This window comes from Mesoplodon mirus, assembly GCF_964341445.2.
Source record: "Mesoplodon mirus genome assembly, chromosome: X".
In the NCBI taxonomy this organism is placed as follows: Eukaryota; Metazoa; Chordata; class Mammalia; order Artiodactyla; family Ziphiidae; genus Mesoplodon; species Mesoplodon mirus.
Window position 1 is genome coordinate 17578091 of NC_138981.1, and position 13644 is coordinate 17591734.

Genomic DNA, 13644 nt, shown 5'->3' on the forward strand with positions numbered 1-13644 from the left:
TCATTTCTCTTGGGTATATACCTGAAAGTGGAATTGCTGGATTATATAGTAACGCTTATGTTTAACATTTTGAGGAACTTGCAAGCTTTTTTCCCAAGGGGATGCACAATTTTACATTCCCACCAGCAATGTATGAAGATTCCAATTTCTCCACATCCTTGACAACCGTTGTTATGATCTGTCTTTTTGATTATAGCCATCTTAGTGGATGTGAGGTAGGAACTCTTGGTTTTGATTTACATTTCCCTCATGACCAATGACTTTGAGGATCTTTTCATGTTCTTATTGGGCATTTGTATATCTTCTTCAGTGAAATGTCTCTTTCAGATCCTTTTTCCATTTTTAATTGAGTTACTACTCTTTTTATTATTGCACTGTAAGAGTTATTCATATATCCTATATTCATGTCACTTATTAGATATATGATTTGCAAATAGTCTCTTCCATTCTATGGGATGTCTTTTCACTTTCCTGATGTTATTATTTGCAGCACAAAAGTTTTCAATTTTGATGAAATCCAATATATCTGTTTTCCCTTTTCTGCTTGTGATGGGGTATCTAAGAACTAACTGCCTAAGTCAAAGTCATGAGGCTTTATTCCTATGTTTTCTTCCGAGAATTTTATACATTATTTTTATAGATTAAGTTCTTATATTTGGATATCTGATCCATTTTGTGTTAATTTTTGTGTATAGTGTGAGGTAAGGGTCCAACCTTATTCTTTAAAATGTGGATATTCAATTGTCCCAGCAACATCAGTGGGAAAGACTATCCTTCCCCTATTTGACTGTCTTGGCACACTTGTCAAAAATCAATTGACCATACAGGTATGGGTTTATTTCTGAACTTTAAGTTGTACTCCATTGACCTATATGACTATCCTAATGTCAGTAACACCCTGTCTTGATTACTATAGCTTTTTGGTAACTTTGAAATTGGGAAAGGTGAGTTGAATTTGAGTCTTCTTTTTTAAGATTGTTTTCCATGTGAATTTTAGAATCAACTTGTCAACTTCTGCAAAAATGCCCACTTGGATTTTCATAGGGGTTATTTTGAATCTGTAATATCAATTTGGGGCTATTTCCATTTTAACAATATTAAATATTCCAGTCCATATTGTTCTATTTATTTTGATCTTCTTTAATTTCCTTGAAAAATATTTTGTGCTTTTCAGTGTGCAAGTCTTGGACTTCTTTTGTTAAATTTATTTCTAAGTGTTTTATTCTTTTTGGTGCTGTAGTAAGTGGGATTGTTTTCTTTTTTTATTTTTTAATTTAATTTTTTTATACAGCAGGTTCTTATTAGTCATCAGTTTTATACACATCAGTGTATACATGTCAATCCCAATCGCCCAATTCATCACACCACCATCCCCATCCCCCAGCGGCTTTCTGCCCTTGGTGTCCATACATTTGTTCTCTACATCTGTGTCTCAACGTCTGCCCTGCAAACCAGTTCATCTGTACCATTTTTCTAGGTTCCACGTACATGCGTTAATATACAATATTCGTTTTTCTCTTTCTGACTTACTTCACTCTGTATGACAGTCTCTACATCCATCCACGTCTCAACAAATGACTCAATTTCGTTCCTTTTTATGGCTGACTAATATTCCATTGTATATATGTACCACACCTTCTTTATCCATTTGTCTGTCGATGGGCATTTAGGTTGCTTCCATGACCTGGCTATTGTAAATAGTGCTGCAGTAGACACTGGGGTGCATGTGTCTTTTTGAATTATGGTTTTCTCTGGGTATATGCCCAGTAGTGGGATTGCTGGGTCATATGGTAATTCTATTTTTAGTTTTTTAAGGAACCTCCATACTGTTCTCCATAGTGGCTGTATCAGTTTACATTCCCACGAACAGTGCAAGAGGGTTCCCTTTTCTCCACACCCTCTCCAGCATTTGTTTGTAGATTTTCTGATGCTGCCCATTCTAACTGGTGTGAGGTGATAACCTCATTGTAGTTTTGATTTGCATTTCTCTAATAATTAGTGATGTTGAGCAGCTTTTCATGTGCTTCTTGGCCATCTGTATGTCTTCTTTGGAGAAATGTCTATTTAGGTCTTCTGCCCATTTTTGGATTGGGTTTTTTGATCCTTTAATTTTGAGCTGCATGAGCTATTAATATATTTTGGAGATTAATCCTTTGTCCATTCATTCGTTAGCAAATATTTTCTCCCATTCTGAGGGTTGTCTTTTCGTCTTGTTTATGGTTTCCTTTGCTGTGCAAAAGCTTTGAAGTTTCATTGGGTCCCATTTGTTTATTTTTGTTTTTATTTCCATTACTGTAGGAGGTGGATCAAAAAAGATCTTGCTGTGATTTATGTCAAAGAGTGTTCTTCCTATGTTTTCCTCTAAGAGTTTTATAGTGTCCACTCTTACATTTAGGTCTCAAATCCATTTTGAGTTTATTTTTGTGTATGGTGTTAGGGAGTGTTCTGATTTCATTCTTTTACATGTAGCTGTCCAGTTTTCCCAACACCACTTATTGAAGAGACTGTCTTTTCTCCATTATATATCCTTGCCTCCTTTGTCATAGATTAGTTGACCATAGGTGCGTGGGTTTATCTCCGGGCTTTCTGTCTTGTTCCATTGACCTATATTTCTGTTTTTGTGCCAGTACCATACTGTCTTGATTACTGTAGCTTTGTAGTATAGTCTGAAGTCAGGGAGTCTGATTCCTCCAGCTCTGTTTTTCTCCCTCAAGACTGCTTTGGCTATTCGGGGTCTTTTGTGTCTCTGTACAAATTTTAAGATTTTTTGTTCTAGTTCTGTAAAAAATGCCACTGGTACTTTGATAGGGATTGCATTGAATCTGTAGATTGCTTTGGGTAGTATAGTCATTTTCACAATATTGATTCTTCCAATCCAAGAACATGGTATATCTCTCCATCTGTTGGTATCGTCTTTAATTTCTTTCATCAGTGTCTTATAGTTTTCTGCATACAGGTCTTTTGTCTCCCTAGGTAGGTATATTCCTCAGTATTTTATTCTTTTTGTTGCAGTGGTAAATGGGAGTGTTTTCTTGATTTCACTTTCAGATTTTTCATCATTAGTGTATAGGAATGCAAGAGATTTCTGTGCATTAATTTTGTATCCTGCAACTTTACCAAATCCATTGATTAGCTCTAGTAGTTTTCTGGTGGCACCTTTAGGATTCTCTATGTATAGTATCATGTCATCTGCAGACAGTGACAGTTTTACTTCTTCTTTTCCAATTTGTATTCCTTTTATTTCTTTTCCTTCTCTGATTGCCGTGGCTAGGACTTCCAAAACTACGTTGAATAATAGCGGTGAGAGTGGACATCCTTGTCTTGTTCCTGATCTTAGAGGAAATGCTTTCAGTTTTTCACCATTGAGAATGATGTTTGCTGTGGGTTTGTCATATATGGCCTTTATTATGTTGAGGCAGGTTCCCTCTATGCCCACTTTCTGGAGAGTTTTTATCATAAATGGGTGTTGAATTTTGTCAAAAGCCTTTTCTGCATCTATTGAGATGATCATACGGATTTTATTCTTCAATTTGTTAATATGGTGTATCACATTGATTGATTTGTGTATATTGAAGAATCCTTGCATCCCTGGGATAAATCCCACTTCATCATCGTGTATGATCCTTTTAATGTGTTGTTGGATTCTGTTTGCTAGTATTTTGTTGAGGATTATTGAATCTATATTCATCAGTGATATTGGTCTGTAATTTTCTTTTTTTGTAGTATCTTTGTCTGGTTTTGGTATCAGGGTGATGGTGGCCTCATAGAATGAGTTTGGGAGTGTTCCTTCCTCTGCAATTTTTTGGAAGAGTTTGAGAAGGATGGGTGTTAGCTCCTCTCTAAATGTTTGATAGGATTCACCTGTGAAGCCATTTGGTCGTGGACTTCTGTTTGTTGGAAGATTTTTAATCATAGTTTCAATTTCATTACTTGTGATTGGTCTGTTCATATTTTCTATTTCTTCCTGGTTCAGTCTTGGAAGGTTATACCTTTCTAAGAATTTGTCCATTTCTTCCAGGTTGTCCATTTTTTTGGCATAGAGTTGCTCGTGGTAGTCTCTTAGGATGCTTTGTATTTCTGTGGTGTCTGTTGTAACTTCTCCTTTTTCATTTGTAATTTTATTGATTTGAGTCTTCTCCCTCTTTTTCTTTTCTTTTTTTTTTTTTTTTTTGCTGTACGCGGGCCTCTCATTGTTCTAGCCTCTCCCATTGCGGAGCACAGGCTCCGGACGCGCAGGCCCAGCGGCCATGGCTCACGGGCCCAGCCGCTCTGCGGCATGTGGGATCTTCCCGGACTGGGGCACGAACCCACGTCCCCTGCATCGGCAGGTGGACTGTCAACCACTGCGCCACCAGGGAAGTCCCTCCCTCTTTTTCTTGATGAGTCTGGCTAATGGTTTATCAATTTTGTTTATCTTCTCAAAGAACCAGCTTTTAGTTTTAGTGATCTTTGCTATTGTTTTCTTTGTTTCTATTTAATTTATTTCTGCTCTGATCTTTATGATTTCTTTCCTTCTGCTAACTTTGTGTTTTGTTTGTTCTTCTTTCTCTAGTTCCTTTAGGTGTAACGTTAGATTGTTTATTTGAGATTTTTCTTGTTTCTTGAGGTAGGCTTGTATAGCTATAAACTTCCCTCTTAGAACTGCTTTTGCTGCATCCCATAGGTTTTGGATCGCCATGTTTTCATTGTCATTTGTCTCTAGGTCTTTTTTGATTTCCTCTTTGATTTCTTCAGTGATCTCTTGGTTATTTAGTAACGTATTGTTTAGCCTCCATGTGTTTGTGTTTTTTACGTTTTTTTCCCTGTAATTGATTTCTAATCTCATAGCGTTGTGGTCAGAAAAGATGCTTGATATGATTTCAATTTTCTTAAATTTACTGAGGCTTGATTTGTGACCCGAGGTGTGATCTATCCTGGAGAATGTTCCGTGCGCACTTGAGAAGAAAGTGTTATCTGCTGTTTTTGGATGGAATGTCCTATAAATATCAGTTAAATTTATCTGGTCTACAGTGTCATTTAAAGCTTGTGTTTCCTTATTTATTTTCTGTTTGGATGGTCTGTCCATTGGTGTAAGTGAGGTGTTAAAGTCCTCCACTATTATTGTGTTACTGTCAATTTCCTCTCTTAGATCTGTTAGCCGTTGCCTTATGTATTCAGGTGCTCCTATGTTGGGTGCATATATACTTATAATTGTTATATCTTCTTCTTGGATTGATCCCTTTATCATGATGTAGTGTCCTTCCTTGTCTCTTGTAACATTCTTTATTTTACAGTCTGTTTTATCTGATATGAGTATTGCTACTCCAGCTTTCTTTTGATTTCCACTTGCATGGAATATCTTTTTCCATCCCCTCACTTTCAGTCTGTATGTGTCCCTAGGTCTGAAGTGGGTCTTTGTGGACAGCATATATATGGGTCTTGTTTTTGTGTCCATTCAGCAAGCCTGTGTCTTTTCGTTGGAGCATTTAATCCATTCACGTTTAAGGTAATTATCGATATGTATGTTCCTGTGACCATTTTCTTAATTGTTTTAGGTTTGTTTTGTTTTGTTTTGTTTTGTTTTTTTGCGGTATGTGGGCCTCTCACTGCTGTGGCCTCTCCCGTTGCGGAGCACAGGCTCTGGACGCGCAGGCTCAGTGGCCATGGCTCACGGGCCCAGCCGCAGCATGTGGGATCCTCCCTGACTGGGGCACGAGCCCATGTCCCCTGCATCGGCAGGCGGAATCTCAACCACTGTGCCACCAGGGAAGCCCTTAGGTTTGTTTTTGTAGGTCCTTTTCTTCTCTTGTGTTTCCCACTTAGAGAAGTTCCTTTAGCATTTGTTGTAGAGCTGGTTTGGTGGTGCTGAATTCTCTTTGCTTTTGTTTGTCTGTAAAGCTTTTGATTTCTCCATCGAATCTGAATGAGATCCTTGCCCGTAGAGTAATCTTGGTTGTAGGTTCTTCCCTTTCATCACTTTTAAGTATATCATGCTACTCCCTTCTGGCTTGTAGAGTTTCTGCTGAGAAATCAGCTGTTAACCTTATGCGACTTCCCTTGTATGTTATTTGTCGTTTTTCCCTTTCTGGTTTCAATCATTTTTCTTTCTCTTTAATTTTTGCCAATTTGTTTACTATGTGTCTCGGCGTGTTTCTCCTTGGGTTTATCCTGTATGGGACTCGCTGTGCTTCCTGGACTTGGGTGGCTATTTCCTTTCCCATGTTAGGGAAATTTTCGACTATAATCTCTTCAGATATTTTCTCTGGTCCTTTCTCTCTCTCTTCTCCTTCTGGGACCCCTATAATGTGAATGTTGTTGCGTTTAATGTTGTCCCAGAGTTCTCTTAGGCTGTCTTCATTTCTTTTCGTTCTTTTTTCTTTAGTCTGTTCCGCAGCAGTGAATTCCACCATTCTGTCTTCCAGGTCACTTATCCATTCTTCTGCCTCAGTTATTCTGCTATTGATTCCTTCTAGTGTAGTTTTCATTTCAGTTATTTTATTGTTCATCTCTGTTTATTTGTTCTTTAATTCTTCTAGGTCTTTGTTAAACATTTCTTGCCTCTTCTCGATCTTTGCCTCCATTCTTTTTCCGAGGTCCTGGATCATCTTCACTATCATTATTCTGAATTCTTTTTCTGGAAGGTTGCCTATCTCCACTTCATTTAGTTGTTTTTCTGGGGTTTTATCTTGTTCATTCATCTGGTACATAGCCCTCTGCCTTTTCATCTTGTCTATCTTTCTGTGGATGTGGTTTTTGTTCCACAGGCTGCAGGATTGTAGTTCTTGCTTCTGCTGTCTGCCCTCTGGTAGATGAGGCTATCTAAGAGGCTTGTGTAAGTTTCCTGATGGGAGGGATTGGTGGTGGGTAGAGCTGACTGTCAGCTCTGGTGGGAAGAGCTCAGTAAAACTTTAATCTGCTTGACTGCTGATGGGTGGGGCTGGGTTCCCTCCCTGTTAGTTGTTTGGCCTGAGGTGGCCCAACACCGGAGCCTACCTGGGCTCTTTGGTGGGGCTAATGACAGACTCTGGGAGGGCTCATGCCAAGGAGTACTTCCCAGAACTTCTGCTGCCAGTGTCCTTGTCCCCTCGGTGAGACACAGCCACCCCCCGCCTCTGCAGGAGAGCCTCCAACACTAGCAGGTAGGTCTGGTTCAGTCTCTCCTGGGGTCACTGCTCCTTCCCCTGTGTCCCGATGCACACACTACTTTGTATGTGCCCTCCAAGAATGGGGTCTCTGTTTCCCCCAGTCCTGTCAAAGTCCTGCAGTCACATCCCACTAGGCCTCAAAGTCTGGTTCTCTAGGAATTCCTCCTCCCGTTGCCGGACCCCCTGATTGGGAACCCTACGTGGGGCTCAGAACCTTCACTCCAGTGGGTGGACTTTTGTGGTATAAGTGTTCTCCAGTCTGTGAATCACCCACCCAGCAGTTATAGGATTTGATTTTATTGTGATTGCACCCCTCCTACCATCTCATTGTGGCTTCTCCTTTGTCTTTGGATGTGGGGTATCTTTTTTGGTGAGTTCCAATGTCTTCCTGTTGATGATTGTCCAGCAGCTAGTTGTGATTCTGGTGTTCTCACAAGAGAGAGTGAGAGCTGGGATTGTTTTCTTAATTACATTTTTGGATTATTCATTTATAGTGTATAGAAATACAGTTGATTTTTGTATGTTTTGCAATCTTAATGAACTTCTTTATTAGTTCTAATAGCTTTTTTAATCTATCTTTTTAATTGAAGTATAGTTGCTGTACAAAGTTCTAATAGTTTTTAGTGTAATCTATGGGATTTTCTATATACAAGATCATATTATCTGTGAATGCGGATAGTTTTACTTCTTCCTTTCCAATCTGGATGCCTTTTACTTCCTTTTCTTGCTTAACTGCCTGGCTAGAACCTCCGAACCAATATTGAATAGAAGTGGTGAGAGCAGATACCCTTGTCTTCTTCCTGATCTTAAGAGGGACATATTCACTCTTTCAGCATTAAGTATATTAGCTATGTGTTTTTTGTAGATGCCCCTTATCAGGTTGAGGATGTTTCCTTCCATGCCTAGTTTGTTGACTGTTTTTATCATGAAGAGTGTTGGATTTTGTCAAATACTTTTTCTGAATGTATTGAGATGATCGTGTGGATTTTGTCTTTTATTCTATTAATATGATGTGTTACATTGATTCATTTCAGATGTTAAACAAACCTTGCATTCTTAGGATACATCCCACTTGTTAATGGTATATGATCCTTTTTATATATTGCTAGATGCAGTTTGCTAGTATTATGTTGAGGATTTTCCATCTATATTCATAAGAGTTATTGGTCTATAGTTTTCTTGTGATCTTTGGTTTTAGTATCATGGTAATACTGACTTTATATAATAAGATGGGTAGTATTCCCACCTTTTCTATTTTTTGGAAGAGTTTGTGAATGATTGGTATTAATTCTTCTTTAAATGTTTGGTAGAATTCACCAGTGAAGCCATCTGGCCCTGAGCTTTTTTTTGTGAGAAGTTGTTTGATTACTTATTCAATCTTGTTCCTTGTTCCAGGTATGTTCAGTTTTCTATTTCTTCCTAGCCAATTTTGGTAATTTGTGTCTTTATAGGAATTTGTCTGTTATCTAATTTGTTGGTGTACAATTGTTCATAGTATTCCCTTATACTTGTTATTTCTATAAGGTCAGATGTGATGACCCCTCTCTCTAAAATCATTTGATTTTAGAAATTTGGGTCTTTTTTTTTTCCTTAGCCAGTCTAGATAAAAGTTTGTCAATTTTATTGATCTTTTCAAAGAACCAATTTTTGGTTTTGTTGATTTTCTCTATTGTTTTTTTATTTCTCTATTTCATGTATTTCTCCTCTGTTCTTTATTATTTCCATCCATGTATTTGCTTTGGATTTTAGTTTAATGTTTTTTTTCTAGCTTTTGAAGATAGACATTATACTATTTATTTGATATATTTCTTTTTTTTTTTTTCCGGTACACAGGCCTCTCACTGTCGTGGCCTCTCCCATTGCAGAGCACAGGCTCCAGACACGCAGGCTTAGCAGCCATGGCTCACGGGCCTAGCCGCTCCGCGGCATGTGGGATCTTCCCAGACCAGGGCACGAACCCGTGTCCCCTGCATCGGCAGGCAGACTCTCAACCACTGAGCCACCAGGGAAGCCCAGACATCTTTCTTTTTTAATATAGGTATTTATGGATATATATTTTCCTCTAAGCAGTGCTTTAATTTTATCTCATATGTTTTGGCATGTTGTATTTACAGTTTCATTCATCTTTAAAGTATTTTCTATTTCTGTTGTGATTTCTTCTTTGACCCATTGGTTATTTAGGATTGTATTGCTTAATTTCCTTACATGGCGATTTTCCCAATTTCTTTGTTATTAATCTCTAATTTATTTATTTATTTGTAGTCAGGAAAGATACTTTGTATGGTTTTAATCATTTTATATCTATTGAGACTTACGGTATGGCCTAACATGGGGTCTTATTGTGGAGAATATTCCATGTACGCTTTAGAAGAATATATATTCTGCTGATTTTGGGTGGAGTGTTTTATACAAATCTGTTAGATCCAGTTGGTTTATAGTGCTGTTCAAGTCTTTTATATCCTTTTTGATTTTCTGCCCAGTTGTTCTATCTATTATTGAAAGTAGAGTACTGAAGTCCTCAACTATTATTGTTGAATTGTCTGTTTGCCCCCTCAATTCTGTCACTTTTTGTTTCATGTAGCTTTGGGCTCTGTTGTTAGTTTCATATATGTTTTATAATTATTTCATCTTCTTGACTGATTGGTTCTTTTATCATTATAAAGTATCCCTCTTTTTCTCTAGTAATAGCTTTTGTCTTAGTCTATTTTGTCTGCTATTAGTATGGCCACTCTAACTCTCTTCTGGTTGCTGTTTGCATGGTATACTTTTTCCTTTCAAACTCTTTGTATCTTTGAAACTAAAGTGTGTCTCCTGTAGACAACATATAGTTGGATCTTATTTTTTTAATTTAGTCTCACAATCTCTGCTTTTTTATTTATTTAATCCATTCAAATATGATGTTATTATTGATGTGGTTGGATTTACATCTGCCATTTTGCTTTTTTGGGGTGACTCATGACTACTTTGTTCCTCTGTTCCTCCTTTATTTTGAATTTATTTTTGTAAATGGTCTGAGGTGGAAGTTTAACATCCAGACATTAATTGTGCTAGCACTATTTTTAAAAATCATCCTTTTCTACTGAATTTTAATACCTCCTTTGTCATATATATTGTTCCCATATATATATATATATATATATATATATATATATATATATTTTTTTTTTTTTTTTGCAGTACGCGGGCCTGTCACTGTTGTGGCCTCTCCCGTTGCGGAGCACAGGCTCCGGACGCGCAGGCTCAGCGGCCATGGCTCACGGGCCCAGCTGCTCCGCAGCATGTGGGATCTTCCCGGACCGGGGCATGAACCCGTGTCCCCTGCATCAGCAGGCGGACTCTCAACCACTGCGCCACCTGGGAAGCCCCGCCCATATATATTATAGTTCACTATATTTATGAAAATTCTATTCTATTCTTGTATGTATCTGTCTTCTCTTGTGTCAATATCTGCTGTTTTGTTTAAGTAACTTTAAGGTAAATTTCAACATCTGCTATAGCAAGTCCCTCTTTGTTTTCCTTCTTGTCTTGGATATTCTCGTACACTAATTGTTCATGTGAATCTTTGAAATCAAAAAGAAAATACTGGTAATAATCCTTTTAAAATTTCACACACACACACACATATATAAACACATTCACCACCTAGTAATATGATATTTGTTAAGTTAGACAGTTCATTTAATGTAGAAACTGGTGAGTGGCAACAAATCATATTAAAATGAAACAGAACAGGATGACTTATGTAACTTTCACCTAATAATTATTTTCCTAACATAGGATGAATGCTGTTGAAAGTAGAGCCATCAGGATGTTAAAAGAGAGAATGATTTCACAAAAAACTAACCTCATTCGTGTTTTCCAACTTCAAGACAGCAGTAAATCAGGTAAAAAAAATTATGTAATGCTTACCATGGCTTAACATGCCTATAGAAAATAGCATACTTAATTGAGACATGTTGAAACCTTTCCTTCTAAGTTTGGGAATGAGGGAAGGATGCTGTAGCAGGCTGAATAATGCCCCTTCCCATAATATATCCACATTGTGATCCCCAGAATCTGTGACTGTTACCTTATTTGGCAGAAGGGACTTTGCAGATTTACAGCAGTAAATCAGGTAAAAAAAATTATGTAATGCTTACCATTGCTTAACATTGCTTACATACAAATTAGTTTTCATTTTCTTTGTTTCCTTAAGATTTCAGTTTTCTACTTTTGCCAGCAAGGAATGATAGAGATAAAAATGAAATATAATCCATTTTATGCTTGGACAAAAGCATATTCCTCCTTTTCAGTAAGCTTCTTTCAACTTAAAAAAGCAACAACAAGCAGAATTAGACTTCTCTTCTGTTAGTATGTTTGACTAGACACTCTGGAAGGTCCTCCTGTTTAGAAACAGCTAGATTCTAGAGGATACATTAGTTTAATGCATTTACCAGCCTCACAGTAATTAAGATAAATCTCTAGGCTGCATTTCCTCTCCCCATTAAAGGATTTTTAAAACCACATGTTGGAACATGGAGCAGCAAGCAAGCACAAAAGGCTAGATTGTCCTGGGGGCAAATACTAATACTAGTGTAGCAGTCAATCCTGAGACTAAACCATAGGATAGTAGAAAGATGGACAAGCTGAATTTGAGACTTACAACATTAAGCCTAGATCCTCAAAGTGACTAAAGTAGTCCTAGGTCTGTAGTGCCCTCAACTTCTGGCAAGCAAATGCAAATCCATCTTCATGGGAAGCGTCCCTAATTTGGGCCACTAGTATATCCAGAGATTAAGATCAACTAATATGAGGTCACAACCGAAGATCACCAAACAAACAAGGAGACAAGCTACCATGAGGGAGAGTCAGCAGAAACAATAAGCAACAGATTAGTTTCCCAAGGACATCATATATTGGAATTATCAAATACAAAATAAAAAATTACTGAGAAAGAAAATGTTTAAAGAAATGAAAGATGGAATCACAAATATGCATTTGAAAATGATTTAAAGCAGAACCATTTTTATTTTATATAGATATAAAAACTCATTAAGAAAACATGGTGAGTGGGTTAAACAGAAGATTAGCTGTTGCTTAAAAAAGAATTAGAAAGATTAAGAATCAAATGTGTAACATACATCTAATCAGGGTCCCAGGAGGGGAGAATGTAAGAGAGAATATATTTGACATGATAATGGCTGAGACCTTTCCAGAACTGTTAAAAGACTCAAATTCACAGGTAAAGAGGAACAGTGATTCTCCAATAGGGTAAATAAAATTAAATTCACACCTACACACACTTGTGGTGAAACTGCAGAGCACCAACAGCGAAGAGAGAATCTTAAAAGCAAGCAGAGGAAACACACAGTGCTACAGAGACAACAATTAGAGTGACATCAGACTTCTCAACAGTTGCAACAGAAGCCAGTAGACAGTAGAGTCATATATACAGGTGGTCCCCAATTTATGATGATTTGACTTACAATTTTTCAACCTTAAAATGGTGTGAAAGCCATATGCATTGAGTAGAAACCATACTTCGAATTTTGAATTTTGATCTTTTCCCAGGCTAGCAATATGTGGTACAATGCTCTCTCATGATGCTGGGTAGTAGCATTGAGCCACAGCTCCCAGTCAGCCACAAGATCACAAGGGTAAACAACCAATACACTTACAACCATTCCATACCCATACAGCCATTCTTTTTTTCACTTTCAGTACAGTATTCAATAAATTACATGAGATATTCAACACTTTACTATAAAATAGGTTTTGTGTTAGATGATTTTGCCCAACTATAGGCTAATGTAAGTGTTCTGAGCACATTTAAGGTAGGCTAGGCTAAGCTATGCTGTTCAGTAGGTTAGATGTAAATATTAAATGCATTTTTTACTCACAATATCTTAAACTTATGATAGGTTTATTGAGATGTACTGCATTTTAAGTCAGGGAAAATTTGTACAAAACATTGAAAATAAAATTTACGAAAAGATACAACATGAAAACACTAACAAAAACAAAGTGGGAACAGCTGTATTAATATCAGACAAAGTAGACTTCAAGGAGATATACATTACTAGAAAAATAAAGGGACACTTTATGATAAAATATTCAGTTTTCCAACTAAATCCATTCTAAATGTGTATGCACCTATTAATACAGCCTCCTTCAAAAATATGTAAAACAAAAATGCACTGAACAAGTAGAAGTAGAAAAACCTACCATCATAGTGGGAGATTTTAACACTCCTCTCTCACAGGAACCGAAAGTATAAATAGACAAAAAGATTAGCTAACTTTCCCTAAAAGACATATTGAATATCTAGAACTCTGCATCCAACATTGCAGAATATACATTGCTGTCAAGCACAAATGGAACATTTACAAAAATTGACCATTAAACGGAACATAAAGTAAATCTCAATAAATTTTGTATTGGAAACATATAGAATAAATTCTCTGACATAGTGAATTGAGCTACAACTCAATCACATAAAGTAGCTAGAAAACCCCCTTGGGCTTGGAAATGAGAAATACAC

The 13644-nt window shown here is 37.1% G+C and overlaps 1 protein-coding gene across 1 annotated transcript in view; it reads left to right on the forward strand.

The window, feature by feature from the left end:
- The window catches only part of PPEF1 (protein phosphatase with EF-hand domain 1), a 116281-nt gene that overhangs the window by 94227 nt on the left and 8410 nt on the right, over window positions 1–13644 (forward strand). The window contains exon 15 of the mRNA XM_082608923.1: window positions 10902–11008. Coding sequence (XP_082465049.1) covers window positions 10902–11008 — 107 coding nt within the window. The remainder of the gene's footprint in view (window positions 1–10901; window positions 11009–13644) is intronic.